Source organism: Brachyistius frenatus, unplaced genomic scaffold, assembly GCF_029030835.1.
Source record: "Brachyistius frenatus isolate BFR_SWC_R1_liver_20210118 unplaced genomic scaffold, ASM2903083v1 Contig_62, whole genome shotgun sequence".
Lineage (NCBI taxonomy): Eukaryota > Metazoa > Chordata > Actinopteri > Embiotocidae > Brachyistius > Brachyistius frenatus.
In genome coordinates, this window is record NW_027210661.1 from 1,173,535 (window position 1) to 1,194,765 (window position 21,231).

The following is a 21,231-nucleotide window of genomic DNA, read 5'->3' on the forward strand; positions in this document are numbered from 1 at the left end:
GGTTGTTCACAGTCACTCACTGTGCCACAGAAATATAACAGTGATGTGATATTGCACTTAAACTTCCTTTTTAACTGAAGCTTCATGTTCAGAGTTGGCAAGAAAAAACTTGAGACAATTAATTAAGTTAATTTACAGATTTGCAGCCTTTCTATTTCCCACTTAGGTCCTTTGTTTTGTCTAATTGCATACATGGGTGTTGGTCTGAAGTGTGTCTTACAGTACAAACACGTCCTTTTATACACGCTGTATATTTCTATACTCTGAATACTGTGCATTTTTAACGATTAATATTGTTAAGCGCAGTGGGTTAGAGAAAAAAGGTGAATTGGTAGTAATACGTAAAGAGGAACAAATGTGAATCCTCCACACTCTGTACACATTTAATTTGTCCCTTAGTGAAGAAAATAGATTAAAAAAATAATAGAATAAGATTTTTCCTAGGAATGCCCTAGATGGGAATGCATTATATCCCCCCCAGGAGGAGCTGGAAAAGGTTGCGGAGTAGAGAAGCATCTAACTTGCCCAAGCTGCTGCCACATTGACCCGACCCTGGATAAGCAGCAGAAAATGGATGAACGGATTAATGGAATTTGGCAGGTTATTATCTAAACCAGCCTGTCAGTGCAGTACATTTCATACTAATTGCAGTGTGTTGATTCCGCATCGCATTCACACTCCAGCGTGATCTAACATTTGGCAGCAGAATTGGTGAGGCACTACTTTAAACATGTACATCAAATGCAATGTCTTTTCGATATTCAACTAACTGTCGTGCTTTTTTTCTTTGACAGTGTGTTCCTCTTTTCATCCGCTCTACAGCGAGACGATCACAGCCAGCACTCTGGACTGATCTCAGCAGACCCTTTAATCACGTCAGTTTTCTTACAGCAAACCAGGTTGAGACCTCAGCTGGCTTAAAAACACACACACACACACACACACACACACGCAATTTTTGCACCTATTTTGCAGCAATAATAGTTTATTTTGATCGGTGGATCGCTTAGGTGTGACATGATAAGTGAAAAATGTAAACAGACTGAGATGTGCATAGATGAGATAAAAAAAAAAAATAAATAAAAAATGCAGAATGCAGTTCAATAAACAATACATTTTACATGATTAAACTCGTATAATTATATGACAAAAGTTTAACTGACACACAAAAAACTTAAGACCAGTCTACATGTGTACAGAGGAGGTGAATGTGCAAACCTCAAAACCAAACTGCTGTCGTCAGTTGCTTACGCTTGCGTTACTCAAATGCCCCGCAGCGAAAACACGTTCACAGTTCTGTTCATGACTCGGATACCATGTCAGCATTGCGTGTTATGCTTGGCTTGTTTGTATAACTCATTGCAGGCAAATGAGGTTTCAAGCGTCTCATAATTATTGGCCATTTGAAAAATATGTTCAGTCATATTCTGGATATTTCCACAGACCTGAGATTTAATAATCAATGTTCTTGTGTTTGGTACAATTTTCTGTAAAAAAAAAAATAAAAAAAAGTCTGATTAAAGGAAATTTAAAGCTGCAGTGGGAAATATTACAATTCAGACTGAAATCATTTGGACCACTGCATGTCGCTGACAATATCTAATTGAAGTGCTCCTTTAAACAAACGTGTCTCCGTCAACACCTGATCCTTTTTAGTATTTAAAAAAAAAACTGGAACCAGTCCGAATCAAACAACCAATCACAGTTGGCTAACACATATCTAGCTAATCACAGTGACTCTGTACAAACAAGGGTCATCCAGTCTCGACATGTCTTGTATCTTCCCTCCCTCTCTGCAAGGCTCCGAGGTGCACACGCAGAAGTTGTGTCGAGTAAAATTTCCAATACCTCCCTTATCTCTGAGTACGACAGACATTATTATTATTATTATTATTATTATTTGCATGTTTGATGTGAGGGGCTCAGTGGGATGATGCGAGGCAGCCGAGAGAAGCAGAAGATGAAGTGGTGACCAGTGGTGTCAGTCTGTCTCTCAGTCGGGTACTTCTGCACCAACTGGGTTGTAGGTTAACTACCCAGCATCAATGGGTAGTTGTGACCCAGTGTTGTTTATATATCACTATATATTACTTTATAATGTCGGTCATGTGTTTTGTACTGTATGTACAAAGCTTTTATCTTACAAAGGACAAATGCTGTCAAATAAATCTGGAGAAGCATAAACAAACAGACAGACAGACTTAGTGCCGTGTGGTGAGCAGCAGTAGGTCACCTGTGTCCTCAGATGATTTCTCTGCTGTGGCCAGCGTGGACAACATGCCGTGACAGAAAATGGGTCGTCATGTCACAAAGGTGGTTGGTGACGGAGGGAGCCGCAGGGGTCTGGGAATCTGTAAGAGGGGAAGCGATACCAAAGGTTGCCGACAACGTCTTCATCTGGTGACAAGCAGATGCCCTCCTGGAGACTGCAGCGTAAGAGGGGTTGAGATAGTGGGAGGAAGCGTGCAGAGAAAAGGAGAGGGCTCCGGTAAAGAGGTAAAAAAGCAAAAGGAAAGGATGAGGAGCAGGAGATGTGCAGTGTGTGGGCAGGGAAGGGCATCGAGGTGAGGGGCAATGACGGGGACACATGCTGGTTTGTGTCTTCCTGACGTGAGCAGTGTACACATAGTCCTCTCTTCTGCCCCCATATCTTTTCTCTCTCCCTTCATTGGATCTCATCCTCTATCATTCCCTCTTCCTCACCCACTCACTCCCTTTATTCCTACCTCTTACTGGTCCCTGAATAAAATAGGGCAACCCTTATGTAAGGACAAGAAGTGGGGAGGGGGGGGGGACTGAGAGCAGAGGAAAAAAGGTTGAAATAAAACCCTCTCGATCGAAACAAGCAAACACAGAGAGAAAGAGTGGAAGGAAAAATGAAGGGAGAAGACAAATTCAAAGATATTTAAAACAATGGTAGCAAGGAAACACTGCTAAATAAGTAAATGTCCTCATTTCCAAATGATCTGTTCAAGAAAAATCTAAGGACCATGTCAAAATGTTAATAATAATGAATCTGTAAATTGGTGTTGCAGACAAATTATAGCAATTCACTACACTTTGTAAGCCTTTCGTAGAGCACAGGCTTTACGTGTCCTGTGGGTTATTGGATTACAAATGCTATAATCACTAGTTACGCTGCATTCTTACATACGAGACATTTGTTACATCAAATTACAGCTCTCACTAAAATTCACTTTAAATTCATGACATGTTTTTCTTTCATTTAAAATCCAGTATATGTTGGAGTAAAGAGCCAGAACAAAACTTTCATGAGAAAACTTTCACGCAAAATAGCAATCTGTCAGTCATTAAAGCTGTCATGTGCTGTTTTAGTTTTCACAGGAGACATTTTGGCGTGTAAAAGCAGAAACGCAAACGTGTAAATAATATCTAATGAATGATGGCTGAATCCCATTTAGCTGCTTTTGGTTCTAGCGTTTGGTTCTAGCGTTTGGTTCTAGCACGCAGGCTCACTGTCCCGCAGTGAAGGCTGACTGGGACACGAGCAGAACAGAGCCATCTGTAATGCTGTTAGTAACGCCTGTGCTTTTCCCACTATGATGAGTTAAGAGTGTCTGTTGTGAGAAAAAAAAAAAAAGTGGACTAATTACTTTGAAACAGGGAATGTAGGAATGTTTTGAACAAATGCTTCAAATTACAACCCCGGATTTAACGCCTTAACAGTACACCTAATGAACAAAAGTGTTTAAGTACAGTCTTGAGGCACATACTGAGTTACTTTTCACTGCTGATCTCATTCTCAGTCTCTCTCGCCCTCCTGCTCTGGTCCCTCTCTTTTTCTGGCACGTTGCCTCTCTGACTGGCAGCGAGCCTGTTGAAAGTAGGCTAGGATTGACGCGCTGCTCGGGTCTGAGTCACAGAGAGCTGTGGAATACTGAAACCCACTGATTGCATTTAACTTTAGGCATCCGACTCCCATGCAGTGCATGATACAATAGCATCCACTCTTCTTTTTGCACCTCAATGCTGACGTTTATAGCTGAACTTACAGCAACAACAAAAAAAGAAAAGAACAAAAAAGGAACGCCGATTGTTCTGACGTTATGAACAATTGCAGAGATGGTTATGTAGAGGCATTTCTAATATACACATAAAGAAATGATCTCACTCACTACGTATTATAGGAACACCAAAATTAGACTATCCATCACGCGGTTGCTCACTGAAAGGTTTCGAATGATACTAAACAATAACGACGGGCTACAGATGCATCATATAATCTTAATTTTCTGCCTTGGTACAATCACGTCTCTCTTGCACAAAGCTGTCAAGCGTCTTTTTAATTTGTGCTTCATCATCCAGTCCAAGAACCTATTTACAGCAGGTCAGCCCTGCCACAGTCACCCGTAGCCCCAAACACCGAACGAAACAAGTACATGAGGCCTGACAGCACTCTGGTGAGTAAATGAAGATGACGCGAGAACATTTTTGTTTCACACCGAGGCAATGACGCATGCACAGCAGTTGAATGTTTTACCTTCTCCACATATTACTCTAAATGCTGTGCGTGTGTGCTGTGTGGGTTTGCGTAAACACACGAGCTTGTTACTTAACTGGGGAGCCGCAGGAATTACACAATATAAACACACACACATGAACATAAACAGGTCAAAAGGAAGCTGCAACGTGGATGTGTGCTGAAGAAGGGAACCAGAAAGACTGGAAAGTCACAAGTGTTAATAGTGTAATAATAATAATAGGCTCTTTACACTCACTTATGTTGACTCGATGGGAAAAATTCCCATGGCCTCTTTTGCATGGGTTTTATGGTCCTGGGAGGGGGGAGGGGGGGGGTTATGGGGTGTCAGGGCTGGTACTTTAGTGAGTCCAAAAGCAGGCGAGCTTTTACCAGTAAACGAAAAACTGAAACAAAAGCAGTTCACCGAACAATTGTTAAGTAACACAAAACAGGCACAACCAGACTGTACTTGTCTGAGCAACATTACGAATAGTATAGAGAGCCGGGAGGAAGTGGAGGTTCACATTGAAGCAATCTGCTTGTAATTTGGCTCTAACAACAAAACAAAACAAAAAAAAGGACAACGATTTCCCACCTCCCCTCCTTATCTGTGGTACAACTAACAGCTGCAGTCTGCCCCGGGCCATACGAGAGAACAGGACAAATCTGGACAGCACGTTTTCATTTGTTGCTCATAAAATGAAGCGGAGAGCTGAAGTACTTAGTTTCCTTTCAGACTATTACTAGGCCTGTCACAATTATGTCAGCTGTCTGTAATCATTTTTGAAGAACTGTTCAAATTGTTTCTTCTCATCTGTATAAATCAGCTGGATGCAGCTAACTGAAATGTCATATTTCCATCAACATGTCTACATTATTTTCCACAATTTGGGGTTTGATTTGCTCTTTTAATGACATTATCCTTCTATGGTTAAACAGGTGAAAAATTTGTGCCAACAACCGTTTGTCTTAAGGCGCTTAACTTCTGATATTCAAGCGGCAGCATTTCTATGAGCTTGTTTTGACATTAACGTCATGGATTCGGTTGCAAAACCAGACACCACCGCATTTCTGTGAGCACTGTTTGCTTTAAACCAAATGAAAAAAGGAGAGCCAATACGTGGAGGAGGCGATTTGTCAGATTTGCAGCAAAAAGGTGGCAATTACAGAAAATTAAATGGAAAAGACAACTAAATCGTTAATCGCAATTATTTGAATGACAATTCTTCGTGACTGTGACAGCTATTACCGAAAGACTACAGCAGCTAGTATACAAGCCAGGGGAGAGCTACAGAATAATGTAAACACTTCACAACATCATGACATCGAATACAACAACAAAACCTGTGATCTCAAAAACTGCTGTATATTTCCACGTACTGCTAACACACACACACACACACACACACACACACACACACACACACACACACACACACACACACACACACACACACACACACACACACACCCCTAAAAACCAAACTTAATCTCTTCAAAGTTAGTATTCATTGCAGGCATTTTGCAGCTGTCTTTGACTTGAAATTTGATCACAATCATTCAAAATGTAATAACGTTTAAATTTTATAAACAGACAGAAGAGAAACACGCTGCTTTACAGAATTAAAAGAGGATTTCCCGAGTTCAAGAGTTTATAGTTTAATCTAAGCAGAAATATTAATAAATGTAGGGGCCACCTTTTTTTTTTATTTTATTTTTTTCAGCTAATTCAGTATACACAAGCGCTGTTTACATAGACGTGCGGGAGGGTCTTTAACTCTGCCAAGAAAGCATTACTGGATTCAGACAAGAATAAGATGTCTTATTAAACCTTTACGGAGGTTTTAAGAAAAACCCGCCTGACAGATCACGTGACAATAAGCTTCAGGGCCATTTAGCCACAAGGCTGACCCGAAAGACAAGCATGGGGGGGGGTTCATCAACAATTCCGGTCTCGGTATCTTTTGCTGAGTCGCTGAGTGAGGACGGCTCTGACCCAATACTGAACAGACCGAAGGAAAATGTTGAGTGGCTGAGAGAAAAAAAAAAAAAAAAAACTTTGGTACGAGGCCATGAGACATTTTTTGGGTTGGCTGGAGAGAGAGAGAGAGAGAGAAGACCGATTAAATTTCTCTCGGCGAGGTGGGGAAAGCCTGTGAGAGTTAGTTACGCAATGTTGTCGGGATACGGAGCCAGAAAGGGGTGTAAACAACAGCGTTCTCAAATGGGACGGGCCTGTCGTTGCCTGGCAACAAATATTTGGGGCCAGACTAGGCAAACACTGGCCCGCCTTCCTAAAGGAAATAGGGGCTGGCCTCAAGAGCGCAGTGCAACTTAGTGGCTTCCCGAAAATAAGCTAAGAGACAGGGGCAAGCAAAACAAAGCACAATCAGGGCCATTAGACGAAACTGCTTATTTTATTTTTATTTTTTTTTTATTTTTTTTTTACCTGGCCTGGCTGGAGTCTAGACCGCCACGAGCTGTAAACAAAACAGAGGTTTGAATGTCTGACTCTAAACAAAACCGGTGATTCAGGCACATGCAGTAAAAGAAACCCGTGAAATAACTTCAGCCTGCTGTAACACCGTTTCACTGCTGATGAAGATGTTAATGCGCAATACAATACCCACGAGCTTTCAAATAGGCTATAAAAGTGAAATCTGGACTGTAGTAACACTTGACAACTACTCTTTGACACGGTTTACATTTTAAAGTTCATATATGTGCGCTATGTACCAAAAACAACAACAAAAAAATCCGCAGAATGGGTTAATATACAAGAATAATGAATGCCTACCTTTCTGAGAAAACGTAAGCCGTTTTGTCTATTTATTGAACTGAAAACGCAGCGGTCGGTTTTGTTTTGTGTTTCGCTCGTTACAGCACAACAACAACAACAACAACAACAACAACATGCATACGAATTGTGTTTACGGCGCGTTCCACAGCGCGAGCGTTTACATTTCGACTCGGGCACGGGACAAATACAAGTTTAGTAAAACGCAAAAGTTTCCCCTGTTGCCGCCAGACGTGACACATGACAGTGCACAAAGTAAGAAGCGCCGGCGTCCAGAGCTGTGTCAGTAAGACATTCTTCTTTGTGCTGCTGTTCTCTGTCCACAAAGAATCCGGAAGCCATATTGTGTGCTCGCTGGTGTATGTCACCCAGAGAGAAGGTTTCCACGGAAACCGGTTGCTAAGCGGCATAACATTTTTTTTTCTGAGCGGCATAACAACAAAAAAAAAAGCCCAAATTTATACGTCCTTACGTCAGAGGCAACGGCGTATCCATGGCGACAGAACGCTACACACATGCAGCAAAACCCATGGATAGCACATGGTCACTGCCACTTGTTTTTTTTGTGTGTGTTTTTTTTTTTTAGCACAAAATATCTCCTTCCGATGTGGTACAGCGGACTGGTTTTTTTTGTTGTGTTTTTTTTTAATGTCGTGTGTGCTGTTTGGTCAACCGGAAAGTCTATTTGAACGTTTACAAGTACACAAACTGCAGCTAAAATAGAGCTAAACTATTAGTCAGAACGGTTTCGTGCCCTCGGAGTTAAATTCAACCATTATCGTTTGCTCTGGTTATTTCCACACGAATGTGGGCTGCTCGCCCGCGTTATTCACCTCGATAATTCCCCCATCATGAACAACTTACATCGACGGAGTTAGTCATCCCGGTTTGTGCAGCGCCGCGCCGGTAACGGCGGCCCGGATGGGACGCAAACGTCCTCCGTCTAATCCTCGCCTCTGACGTTGTTGCCGTGCTGACTAATAACTTGTTATCCCCCAAACTCTTTCCCTTTTTTGCTCACGCCTTTTCACACAATCGGCTGGAGCAGGAGCCCTTTTTCACAGCGGCATGCCCGTCCCGTGACATTGTCTGGCATCACAGCCCAAAACAAACAAACAAACAAACAAAACAACAACAACAAAAAACCCGTCGGCCTTGAATTTGAGATCTTTCATTCATGATTTGCCACCCGGTCTTCCCGCAAAAAAAAAAAAAAAAAAACCCTCAACCAAAGCCTACCTCCCACCCGCCACATTTCCACTGGTGTCCGCATGTAGGCCATAATAATAATAATGATGAATCACATTTTTGCTCGATGTTTTGGCAAATGACAAACGCCGATTTCCGTCACTGCTGCCCACTTGTCCATGACTGAGTTACACTGCTGTTTACCAATTCATGTTTTGTTTCTTCACTTTTTGTTGTTGTTGTTGTTGTTGTTGTTGTTGTTGCTTTGAGGGGGCGGGTGTGTGAATGCTGTTGCTGCTCTTGTGCTCTCTGCTCCGAGTCTTTCCTACACTCAAAAAAAAATAAAAAATCCATAAAAGATTAGGAGCATCGCTTGTACATTTCAAAGATTATTTCTCCAACTTTTTTCCCCCAGTAAATCCATACTTGGCATCGTAGCTGCGTTCAGGAGGTCAGGGAGTGTTCAGATGAAAAGGAGGCTTTCCTCTCATTTACAGTTTAAGCTCTGGAGCAAAGAGGACTCCCCAGGGCGTGTCCTGAGAAACTTTTCAGCAGGATTTCCCTCTCATGCTGACGGGACTCCGTCTGAGCGGAGTGTTGCGTAATCTTTTTTCTTTTTTTTAATATTTACCAGGTCATACCCGCAGCCTACTCGATCAATTAAAGCGGCTCTAGATTAACCAGGAAATATCTTCCATTATCCTAATCTACACCCGATAGGTTAACTGAAGACGTGACGCGTCAATGTACGGCTGATTTCAACTAAATTAATTCAACAAACAACCCGCACATGCTCACAGATAAAGGATATTATAGGAATAGTACGATGTGTTCTTACAGCCCATGATCCAAAATGTTCCAATCGAGACAGACGCAAATATAGTCCGAAATAAACACTTTCCGTATTTATCACTTTTAAGTTTCTTAAAATTTCCTCGCAGGAATTGTCAGACGGTGAGAAATATCTCGTGCCTCTGACAATACCAAAAAAAAAAAAAAAAAAAACCCCGTCTAATATTATCCGCGGCGAGGTGAGCTTCTGGTCCGTCTGAGTGGGAGAGGGATTCCCTCAACGTCACCAAGGATACCAAACACAACATCGTACCAAATATGGGCATGTACGTCAGCGGAACTCCGAGGCGGGTCTTCGACGCCAGAAATGCCTTGCTGTTATACTCGAGGAGGATGGATTCATTCATAAGACAAGATCTGATACTGTGGGCCGTAATACAGCTAACGTCCCCCGGCGTACCGCGGATGGGCTTTATGGATTTATAATTGCACGTTTGACGGACGGGCAAAGGGGGAGAAAAAAAAGAAGCGCTCCGAGGATTTAGAGCTGAACGGGGAGGACTTCCTCACACAGACTGAACCGGGACACTTTTCCCCCTAAACGCGGGGAACTGAAGCTTCTTCATGCAACTTTTTTGGAAAGAAACCAAGAGCAGCTCACCGGGGAATCACAAACAGATCAACAAAGGTAAGACGACGCCGACTTTATGTGGACGATATGGCTGCAGTCTTAGCGTTAACAGCGTTTAAAAAAAATTAAAAAAAATAATAAATAAAAGTAGGTCGGAAACATCTGTCCTCCGCTGCCCGTCGTAGGCTTCCCTGTTAATGTTGCTCTCACCAAACAAATTCCACCTTTTGTCAGGGAATATCCTTCTTTTAAAACCACGATCACCCTCATCACTTTTGGTTTTGCTGCGCTATGCAACATCAGCCCCGGTCTCCCTCCGGTCGCCTACCTGCCCGTTAGTCGCCTACTCTTTGTGTGTGTGTGTGTGTGTGTGTGTGTGGCCGCAGGTGACATCGCGCTTTCCCCGGTAACTGCAGGTGTCGCATTCTTTTCCGGTCCCTCCGGGGAGATGTACCAAGGGTTCCCCGGCGACCCCGACAGCGGATCCCGTGGGAGCTCGTCTCCATCCATAGAGTCCCAGTACCTTTCCTCCGTGGACTCCTTCGGGAGCCCGCCGACCACCAGTGCTCCGCAGGTAAGCCAGAGTTTAACAGTCTGTTAAGATATATAACAAAAAATAATAATGCTTGGAAGCCGATGTTAGAATAATAGCCTACTCCGTTTGAGAATAATTGGTTAAATTAAGTTAAAACAAAAAGACGGACAACGTTACTGCTGGTTATTTGCTTATTTATTTCGTCCTGAATGCAACAGGTCGGACTCGTAAGCAGAGGTGGACCTGTGCTTACATCTGTGGTTCTACAGGCACAGAACATGTGCTTTTGCTTAAAAGAAATAATAATTTTTAAAGACGTGTTGTAAAACGCATCAAGCTTGTCACTTAATTTGATCGGATCTGCATAAAAGTAGGCAAATAACATAAAGAAAAATAGCAACGTATAAAGACTACAAAACACCGAAATTTCGGGACAGTGTGTTCGTGCAGTCAGACGCAAACAGTCCGGTAGGATTCAGTACAGATTTTGTCGGAGCTCCGTTGCTTGTCGGAGCCCCGGCGGCGGCGGTGACAACGTGCCCGGTCCACAGCGCGCCGCAGAGCGGATGACAAGAGTGCTGGAACTCTCCTACGTCAGCGCCGGAGCCACGCCCCTCCCCGCCTCTGTCCTTCCACGCGCGCGCCGCTCTCCTCTCACAAGCCTCGCCGTGACGTAAATTAAAGTTCTATTTTGGAGTGCTACGTCGCGTTGCCAAGGGGAACACCGGGGGTGTGACGGGGGAGGAGGATGGAAGGAAGGAGGGAGGAGAAGCTCTTTGAGAGAAACGATTGGTCGAGGCGGCCGCTTTCAGAGCCGCCTGTCCCAATGTCTTAACACGCTTTTAAATGAATATTAATGGTAGACGATACTCCTCCTCGGGGCTAAAATAAACCAAAACAAGACCTGCGACAGATCTGAGCTTTCCGTGTGTATTTTTAGACGTATATCCTGACACTTAAAACAAACCAAAAAAAGGTGGTGACACACTGCAACAAAAGCAGATTCAAAACGAGTACATTTTCACTTGTAAGTTAACTTGTACGTTAAACAAACGTTTTTCCTCTAAAAACTCATGCTCTATATCTACTTGTTCGAGCACTTTTCATAAACTATATCAAACTTAACCTTTATCATGTTAAAATAAAGAAAATTTATAGACGACACTAGCAAATATGTACATCAATTTAAAAGTTTGGGGTATTTTACAGTTAAAAAAAAAACACTTTTCGTACTTGTAAAGTCATGACGTCTATCTAGAACTCAAAATATGACTTCATCGGGACTGATTAGAATTTCAAAACAGCATATCTGTAATAATGGATCATCGAAGGAAGGATTTCATTGCAGAAGTAAAGTTTAACCAATGGTTGGAAAGATGGTGACAATAACTTTTGATATAACATGACAAAGCACTATTTCAAGGTAATCCGTGTCTGTACTTCTGACTGTCTAAGTTTGATTACATGTCTACACGCTCTGTAAATTAATGTTTCATATCCGCTGTTCAGGAGTGTGTGTCAGCAGGCGCTGGCTTGAGCATTGTGGGCAGCGGGCCAGGGACCAGTACTGGAGGTGAGATGCCCGGTTCATTTGTGCCCACCGTCACCGCCATCACCACCAGTCAGGACCTGCAGTGGATGGTACAGCCGACCCTCATCTCCTCCCAGGCCTCTGGACAGAGTGGCTCGACTGGCACCACAGCCATGAACCAGCCGGTGTCACTGGTTGACCCGTATGACATGCCAGGCCCCAGTTATTCTTCGGGGTCTGGGTTCACTCCTACGAGTTCAGAAACTCTGGGGCCAGCACCCGGCCCCATCCGCCAGCCCAGAACCCGCAGCCGCCGTACACGAGACGAGTCTGTGAGTGAAGATGGAGATGTTGGTGTGTTAGTAAGTTTGTGTGTTTGAACGGTTTGTTTGTCGACCCCCACATATTACACATGCAGTGCAGTATATTATTTACAAGGGAGCCAGAAGAACCAATACTAGCCTACAGTGTATTCTGCTGTTACACACTTTAAGGGCGATGGGTAACAGATTTTAAAAAAGGGTACCCCCTGTCTGCTGTAGGCCCTTCTCATATACACAAACATATAGAAACAGGGAGAGGCCAGGTCAATGTTGAGGGGTGTGTGGCTGGAGGGATCAAACATACATCTTTCAACTGTGGCTTGATTTAATCTTATTTGGTGTAATTCAGGGAATTTATTTCTTAGCAAGATAAAAGATTTTTAAAAAAAATGTGAATCAAGTTTTTTCAAACTCATTGAGAAAAGGGCAAGTTTCAGCCTTAACACAACCACAGCTGGTGTAGTAACCCTGACTGTGTGTCCACTACTGCTGCTTACACAACATGGTAACATTTTCAAGAACAAAGACAAAACTTTTATCCTAATCCATGTTTTTCTTCACTTTAGCTGACACCTGAGGAGGAGGAAAAGAGGCGTGTTCGTCGAGAGAGAAACAAGCTGGCTGCTGCCAAATGCAGAAACCGCAGGAGAGAACTCACAGACAGACTGCAGTCGGTGAGCTTGGCCCCATTTTAGCTGCCAGAGTGAATGATGATCATAATTATGTACTTTGTGTTCCCTCCCATAGCATTGTGGAGTGTTTTAATAAATGTCTTCATGTGTGTATATAAAAAATAATAATAATAATTTTTTTTTTTTTTTTTTAAAAAGACGATTATGGTAATGAGGTGTTTAGCTAAGTTAATGACTATCATAGTCCTCAAGAGAAACTATTGTACCTTCAGTATTTATGGATTAATTAAGGAGCTCTCCTATAAGACACCTTGTATATCCAACTGCAGGAGAGGAAGGTATTTCTGTTGGGATGGATACATCCACCCCCACAAACACTGAAGTAGAAGTTCGGTGTAACTAACACTCCTATCCTCTCTTTCTGCTTCACATCCTCCTCCCTCCCTGATCCATTTCACCCACCTTTGGCTCCCCTTCGCCATGTTTCTTTCATTCTCTGTACCAACCCGCAGGAGACGGACATACTGGAGGAGGAAAAGGCAGAGCTGGAGGCTGAGATCTCGGAGCTGCAGAAGGAGAAAGAGCGCCTGGAGTTTGTCCTGGTGGCCCACCAGCCAAGCTGTAAGATCCAATACCAGGATCAGCCCCAGCAGGGCTCAGGGCAGCTCCCTCCGGTGCAGTCCCAGCTCCCTCCCCAGACCTTACAACCGCCTGTTTCCATTGTGGGCTTGACAGTGAAGGAAGACTCTTTCTATCTGCCTCCTGCCTACACAGCCCATCCGGCCTCCACACAGTCCCAGCCTCTGGTTCAGCAGCCACAAGTCCAGCAGCAGCCTCAGCCAGGATTAATGCAGGAGGTAGAGTTTTCTAGTTCTTTCTATGGCTCATGCGAGCCAGCACCTGGTGGGCCATGCCTTATGGCCAGCGACAGTGGGGGTGGTGGTGCTAACCTTGACGGTGCGGCCATTGGCAGCTACAACACCTCATACACATCTTCATTTGTGTTCACCTACCCAGAGGGAGCCTGCGGGGTCAGTGCCAACCAGCGGAACAGCAGTAGCGAGCAGTCATCTGACTCCCTGAACTCGCCTTCGCTGCTGGCGCTCTGACTGACCGATAGACACACACACGCACACACATATTAACACGCACTCACATTCTGCTTCCTGGAAGTAGAGGCTGACACAAGTGAGTGCACAGCACCAACCAGTCTCACAGATGGAGGGGAAAAAAAAATCAAAAAAAAAAATCAACCAATCGAGTATAAGAATGAGTTCAAGTTTACTCATTCTGAAATACATTCCAATAAATAAAGAGCCATGAAAAAATAGTTGCTCATTAGACTCAACCTTTCGCATTGAGTTTCAACAAAGAGTTAATTTCAGCAGAATACTTGCAAGTGGACATAAGAAGTAAATACAAACTCAGTAACAAAACCAAGTCCGTGTTGCCAGTCTAAGTGCTCGGAATTAAAAGACTAATTCACAATGATTTCTCTCATTCTCGTACTGGAATAGAGCCAAAAACAACATTCTTACATTACACCCCTACAAGCACAAGTGCCCCCACCTTGTTCCCTCTGTCGGTTGCTCCTTTTCCAGTGCTCTTGCTCTCATCCTTTTCCATCCTTTTCTCCCCTCTTCCTCTTGCTGAATGTATTTGTGCCAATCTGAAATAGGGACCAAGGACACTTTGTTCAGAGTCTTTCCTTGTGGGAGACAGACTGCTGACCTCTCGCTCACCTCTAACGCTTCATCTGCTCGACTACCCTCAGCTTCTTCATTTGTTGCTTGGACTTGGCAAGTTGGGGATCTGAGTATCACAGCTGCCACTAAATCTTGTGCTTTCTACTCTCGTTTTGAAAATTCCTCTGCCGACTACCTACCTGTCATCCAACCCATCTCTACCCATCTTTGTTTTCTCCTGTTCTGTCTCTATGTTTCTCCCTCCCCCTGAAGTCTTCGACCCCCGAGAGCCCGAAGACCCCCGAGAGCCCTTGGGACCTTGAGTGAAAGCCGGCCCAACTAACATGCTCTTTTGCACCCTGTCAATCAAGGGCATGGGATCCACCCAAAAAGAAGAACCTTTTTCTTGAAGTGCATTGCTCCATCGCATTTCTCTTTACAGTGAACAGCAGCTAAATACTTTTTAACATGCACATAGACACACAAAATGCAAGATGGATGCCACTGTCTTCTGCTGAGCCATTTTTCATGTCGTTCACACGATGAAGATTAGACACATTTGTCGTGAGGCTTGTTAATAGTGATTATGGATAGAGATTTAGCAGTGTGAGCAACCCAGACCAACTCTGATGGAGTCTGGATCGAGGATGACTCCCATCCTGACCATCGATTTTTGGAACCAAATGTTGAAAACAAAGATAGAGCCAAATGTTAAAAACAAAGCAAAAAAAGAACGGGAAAAATAAATAAATCCTCCTGCTCTTGCCAACTGTGTGGAAGGGTGACCTCAGTAAAAACACCTCCATACCGCAGAGCCTCATCATTCTGGGCCTACATGCGTATAGTCACACCATCGCTTTTAAGTCTCTGAACTGAAGATACAGACGTTTTGCTGCAGCGCAACAGCTCTGAATTCTGCTCAGAATCAATCAGATGTGAACCGATGCCTTTATTTAGAGGAGAGACGCTTTTTGTGATTCAGACAACCTCTAAACATTGGGCTCAGTGGTCTCTGCACCTCCCCTTGTCTCTCAGAAGAGATGAGGTGGAGGTGCATTTATTGTGAGTGCGTCCACTCCGAGGCACCTGGCCTGTTTATTTCTTTCTTTATTGAGGTTGATGTGGCGAGTGAGCACAAAGCAAGACCTGGAAACAAAAGAGGGCAACATGTGAGTCGATGTTGTGGAGTGAGCGTCCTTTCTTCGCCTGTGAATTTGTAAGATTTGTTTTCCCTGTATGTTTGAGTGAGAACTGTTATATATTTTAATGTTTATATTTGTTTGTGTGTTTCATTGTTTTGCATTGACCTCTGCTTTCTCTTGTATTGTTGCCGTTTCTTGTTTTTCTTTGTTGTTTTAATCGGGAGATTTCCTCATAACTGTTACTATTATTATTGCATTGTAACAATTGTTTCATTATTTTATTGTATTTTCATTTGGCAACTTCAGAGGCATGTTGTGCACTACAAAAAAATATAATTGTAAGTCTATATACATATACATATATACAGGTAACATGTATATATAAGTGTATGTACCATGATTGTAAAGTATGAATGTCTGCAGATCTAAATGGAATATTTTTGTCAATGAAGAACAAGATAAAATGTTAAAATGAATATTTTTCTAAAGGAACAAAAAAAAAGCTATAATAAATTTAAAGTAATGCCCTGTCCCTCCAGATGAAGCACAATGTCACTGCCTCTGTCAATGTGTATTTATGTTTTATAGACAATATAAAGCACTATCAAAGTTACATTAAATGTATGTTTATAATGATGACGTTAGAAGGTTGTGGTAACGCCTTTGTTTTGTTTTGTTTTTTTCTCTGTGAGGTCTGTTCCAAAGCTACTGACACCTTAATGCCATGAGATCCTTACTGCAAAATGAGGAAGAAAAAAAAAAAACAGTGCTTAAATGTCAATACACATATTAAAAGTGTAAGTGTTCATATGACCACAAAATGACTAACCTGTTTCTTTTTAAGGACAAAGTATTACTCGTATGCAGTATAAACATATCACTCAGTAACATTTATACCGCAAAAAAAAAATGGATCGTTTGATTGACATTATCATGTTAAGGTTATTCTATTCTTGTACTCAATAAAACATGTTGTCTAACTGAGATTTTTTTAAAATCTTGCGATTGTATAAGAAGTTTTATTTTGAATAAAATAAACTTGTTTATTCAAAACAACAGCCAGATTAATGGTATAAATGTTTGATCCAATGTGGTTCTTGGTGGTCAGAAAGTGGGCAGACCTCATTTAAAAAAAATGTTGAATAAGGACTGTGTTTGTACAGATGTTGGAGATGCCTTTTGATTTCTCTCCAAATGCAAATGTGATGAGACTATGTTCTGGTGTCAGAATAAGTATAAAACATATTCAATAGTTCTCATTTATTTAGATTTTTGTGGTGCTACTTATATTAGACTATAACGATGAGGCAGTTTTACATTGAATGGTGGAACGTTACAATTTGCCAATGCTAAGGCTGCAGAAAAATGAAAACATTGATTGTCTCATCAGGATGTTTTATTTTGAATGACAGCCAATAACAGTACACAGTTGAAACTCTGAGAGCTCAGTCACTCTGTGACAACCATTGTTATATATCAACTGCTTGCTCTATTTTTAAGTATGATCAACAGATCTCAGAGGGCCCTTGTACTGTACCTGCACTCTACACCTGTGCCCCTGATCACCACACAACATATTAGACTCAATCTGTCATCTAATTTCTTTGCTTTGGATTTAATTGAAACTTTCTGAATTTGCTTTATATTTTTGTAAGGTTGCAATCACAGATGGGTTGCTCATGATTTGGGAAAGGAGAAACATTCAGCCACCAGTTATAGACAAAGAACCTGCCCGCACCTACCTGTGTTGTGCGGTGGCTATGATAGCGTTAACTGAACAAGAGCTTTTACTATTTTTCTATGATGAGGTGAATGTTGTTATGTGTTTCTATTTTTCCACTATTCCCATATGCACTCTGATTTCATATCATCCCTGTGTATGAAATGCAATACTTATTATCCTCTTGGATGAACATAATGTAGCAAATCAAGCAGTGATCAAACTGACTGCTACTATATGTCAAGTGTGATGATGTATTGCTTTAATTCTCCACATCCGTAACAGTGTTGAAAGTTGTCCTTGATATCTAAAATAACATTTAGTTTTGAGGAAAACGTGATGAGGAAATTTATCTAAATAATATTTATAGCCTTTATTGGTGATGCATTGAGACTAGAAAAGCTCCTCCCTTTCAGAAAGCTGTTGCTTTTGTTTCAATCCATTCCTTTAATCAACGTTTCATCATTTTCATTTTAGCCATTTACTTTTTTGTTTCTTTTTCTGTGAGCAAACACTACAATTTTGTCACATTTGAAATACATGAGATAAATGACAGATAGTTTCCATGATTTGGTATATTTTTAGGTTTCACAAGTGAAAGGAACAAAGAAACTTGAATTAAGGTTGTCGCTGAGGGCTCATGGATAAATACATAACTTGCTGATGAAGGTGCTCTGAAATCAAATTGTCTTCTTTTGAGTGTATATAATTCAACAGAGCCTATTTGTTTTCTGTACATCGCTGTAAAGTACTGTTTACTTATTTTTATAACTTCATTTTCATTTGTTTCTACTTTTGAGGTGTATGACTTCTCGATGATCCTCTGACCCCTTTTTCTATCTTGAAACGTTTCTGATGAAGTGTTTTTCTCAGTTTCTAGACTGCAAAAGCTGGGTGAGCTGTCTCCTTTAATGACGGTTTGTGAAGAATTACATAAATAAAATGACATATTATAAGGTACACGTCCTTTGATTGTAAATGCTTTCCTTTCATTGAGTTCTTTGACCTTAAAGTTCTTTGATACTTAAAAAAAAAAAAATCAATTTCCATCTTTGTTGCTTGAGTTGAGGCTGCAGGCGGTCAGCACAGACCTGAAAAGTGATAATGTTTTTGTATATAAAAATACACATTGAACTGCAGTTATTTTCAGCATCTTTTAATCTAATGACTATTTTAATGCAAAAAAAGAAAAAAAGAAAATGACTCTCACAATTCTTGGGAGATCAAAATCGCGTTCCAGATTACCAATTCAACAAAGACAGAAAATCCTCACGTTTAACTAGCTGGAACCAGATACCTTTTTTGTTTGAAAATCCGTTAAAGCTGTTAATACATTTTCATCCAGATACTATCTGTGTTTTTAATCTCTCATAATTTACTGTACTAACAGATGTTTTATGTTGTTTATCAGGGGTCTCCAACCTTTTTTCGAGAACGACTTTGACAAAGTGTCCGAGAGCTACTTATGTTTAGTAACACTTATCAACATATCTGAGTTTCACGCACACCAGCAGAATTTTATGTGAACAATGACACTTAATACACACATTTTGTATCACAACAGCTGAAATTCAACAGCATGTGCATGTTTCTTTTTTTCTGCATTTCATTACGTTTTCAATTGGGGGGGGGGGGGTATTATCTGTATATACACTTCCACAGATGTTCCCAAAATGACTACTGCAGTGCACGCAACTAGTGTGTGGCCAAACTGGTTGGAAAAGGGTCAAATAAAATATAAGATTTAATATAAGTGTTGCGATTCAGCCAAAAAGAATGTACTGATGTTGTTTACGTAATTTATAAGCACCCATTTTTTCCACCTTGGTGTGAGTCTCTGCTGCATTTCTGTCCTCTGATCTGTGTGTTTCAACCACTGCTGCACTGACTCTGCAGAACAGACTCAGGTGGAGGAGATTGCATTGCTCGTGTCATTCTCTCGGACAGGTTAAAAAATAGATAGATTCAAAATGCTGAAATGGAAAGAAGCCTACCTCTCTGAAGCTGTTACGGGTTTGACTATGATTTTGTGGCGCCAAATTTTGTCATGTTAATGTTTCAATTACGAATATTGCCAAATAAAACAACTATAATGTTGCCATTGAATTCCCTCTTCAGTTGAAAGTAAATGCTGTACAAATCATATACAAGAGGAGGATGTCATTCTTCATTTCATCTGTAAAAATGTTGTTTTTCAAAGCTTTTTGTTTTGTTTAATAATTATAGGTAAAGTCCATATTCTGTGATTATATGTAAGGTGTTGTGGGAGAATGCTTTATAATGTTGGTGTCAAAGGGCTGAGGTTCAAACCGAGCAGGTTTGTTTCTTACCAGACAGGACTTTGGGAAGGCTTATTTTCTTCACAGCTTCTCTTATGAACTCTAGTTGTATGAAGGTATTTCTGTCTTTATAATGCAAAAAAAACCAAAAAAAAACAGTTTTGAAAGCAAATTTCTCACACTGCCATTAAAATTCAAGTTTGTAAGTAAAAATATATAAACTGAGAATTAAATTATTTGCATTGCAAACAAATTTGCTCTCAGTTTTGTTAGTTTCGGTCACAGAATTAAGAATTTTGCTTATGAAACGAGAATTTTTTTTTTGGCTGCAAATTTGAAAACCTTTGCTCTCAAGTCAAAAAAGAGAGTTGAGTTGGATGTAGTAGGCGGGGCATACGATGGAGACAGAGTTTCTATTGGCGGATTGACTCAGACCCCCACAGCACGGCTGCAAGACAACACAACTCGCTGCTTCCGACAGCAGAGGGCTGTGTTACTGATCTGCTAACGTTATATCACTCTTTTCCAGTGAAATGCTTTAAAACGTGACAGCACAGCTTTCACTTTGGTTATATTCCACGTTGTTGTTAAAGTTAACAAGATTACAACTGCAGTTTTCCACAAGTGGTGCTGATCCTTTCAGCGACTGGTACCGCTCGTGTTCCACCCGCACAAACGTTTCCAAACCGCGGTTAACTATACCGACGGGCTGCGTCTTCTTCATCCAGCGGAATAGGAAACCACATGCACCGGCGGAAATACGAGCAGCATCCCGCTGTGTGTCCGCTGAAGGGATCGACATGCTGATGGCAGCATGAAATACTGTATAACCAAAGTGAAAGCTGTGCTGCCGCAGTTAAAAGCGTCTCAATAGAAACACACGAACATACATACCTCCATGTAGTTAAACACAGTCCTCTTAACAAAAAACTAACAAAACTGTGACAGCAAATTTGTTTGCAATGCAACTATTTTATTCTCAGTTTATATATATATATATATACATATATATATATTTTGTTGTTATATATATATATGTTGTTTTTTTGTTGTTTTTTTACAAACTTGATTTTTGATTGCAGTGCAAGGAATTTGCTATTAAAACTTTTTTTTAAATTATTTTTGCTTGCTTAATAAAGACACAAAAATACCTTCATATAGTTGGGCCTCATCTAGCAGCTTGATACGAACAACTCAAGTTGTACTTTACATGCATATCTGCCCAAACCAAATAGGATGTTGCTGCAAAGAAGCTATAAATTTTAAAAAAAAAACACAAAAAAAACATGGATGGTTCACACACAGCTTCAATCCTGACAGCACAAATGATCGATACATACACCATCATTTCCAGATGGACAGCCCGGGGTAATGTCACCAATTTTAGGATCTGTCATAAATGTAAAATATGATCATGTGGAATATATTCCCTTTGAGCGTTCATCAAATATCGTGCATTAGCATGCCTCGTTGTGACCCAAAATCGTATCCGT

The 21,231-nt window shown here is 41.3% G+C and overlaps 1 protein-coding gene and 1 long non-coding RNA gene across 6 annotated transcripts; one reads left to right on the forward strand and one right to left on the reverse strand.

Annotated features, from left to right (window-relative positions):
• Window positions 1-1,966: 1,966 nt before the first annotated feature.
• Window positions 1,967-7,698, reverse strand: LOC138625500 (uncharacterized). Its single transcript, XR_011311237.1, has 3 exons — window positions 7,281-7,698; window positions 6,933-6,963; window positions 1,967-2,351 (listed from the first exon to the last, which is right to left on the reverse strand). It is a non-coding gene; the product is annotated as an uncharacterized lncRNA (long non-coding RNA).
• A 1,965-nt stretch (window positions 7,699-9,663) lies between these two features.
• Window positions 9,664-18,407, forward strand: fosb (FBJ murine osteosarcoma viral oncogene homolog B). Of its 5 annotated transcripts, none has more exons than XM_069706365.1 (6): window positions 9,664-9,948; window positions 10,278-10,465; window positions 11,936-12,319; window positions 12,847-12,954; window positions 13,425-13,769; window positions 14,871-18,407. In XM_069706365.1, exons 1-6 carry the CDS (start codon window positions 9,885-9,887, stop codon window positions 14,922-14,924), a joined length of 1,143 nt encoding a protein of 380 aa, XP_069562466.1. In that variant the 5' UTR covers window positions 9,664-9,884; the 3' UTR covers window positions 14,925-18,407. The 5 variants fall into 5 exon arrangements, with proteins under 5 accessions (XP_069562466.1, XP_069562465.1, XP_069562461.1 ...); XM_069706364.1 differs by lacking the exon at window positions 14,871-18,407 and adding an exon at window positions 13,930-14,137; XM_069706360.1 differs by lacking the exon at window positions 14,871-18,407 and having other exon boundaries at window positions 13,425-14,137.
• Window positions 18,408-21,231: the final 2,824 nt, after the last annotated feature.

Coding starts and splice junctions, on each gene's coding strand:
- fosb (XM_069706360.1), top strand. CDS start 9,885: ATGCAACTTTTTTGGAAAGAAACCAAGAGCAGCTCACCGGGGAATCAC. Junction 9,949..10,277: donor TCACAAACAGATCAACAAAG/GTAAGACGACGC, acceptor GTGTGGCCGCAG/GTGACATCGCGCTTTCCCCG. Junction 12,320..12,846: donor ATGGAGATGTTGGTGTGTTA/GTAAGTTTGTGT, acceptor TCTTCACTTTAG/CTGACACCTGAGGAGGAGGA.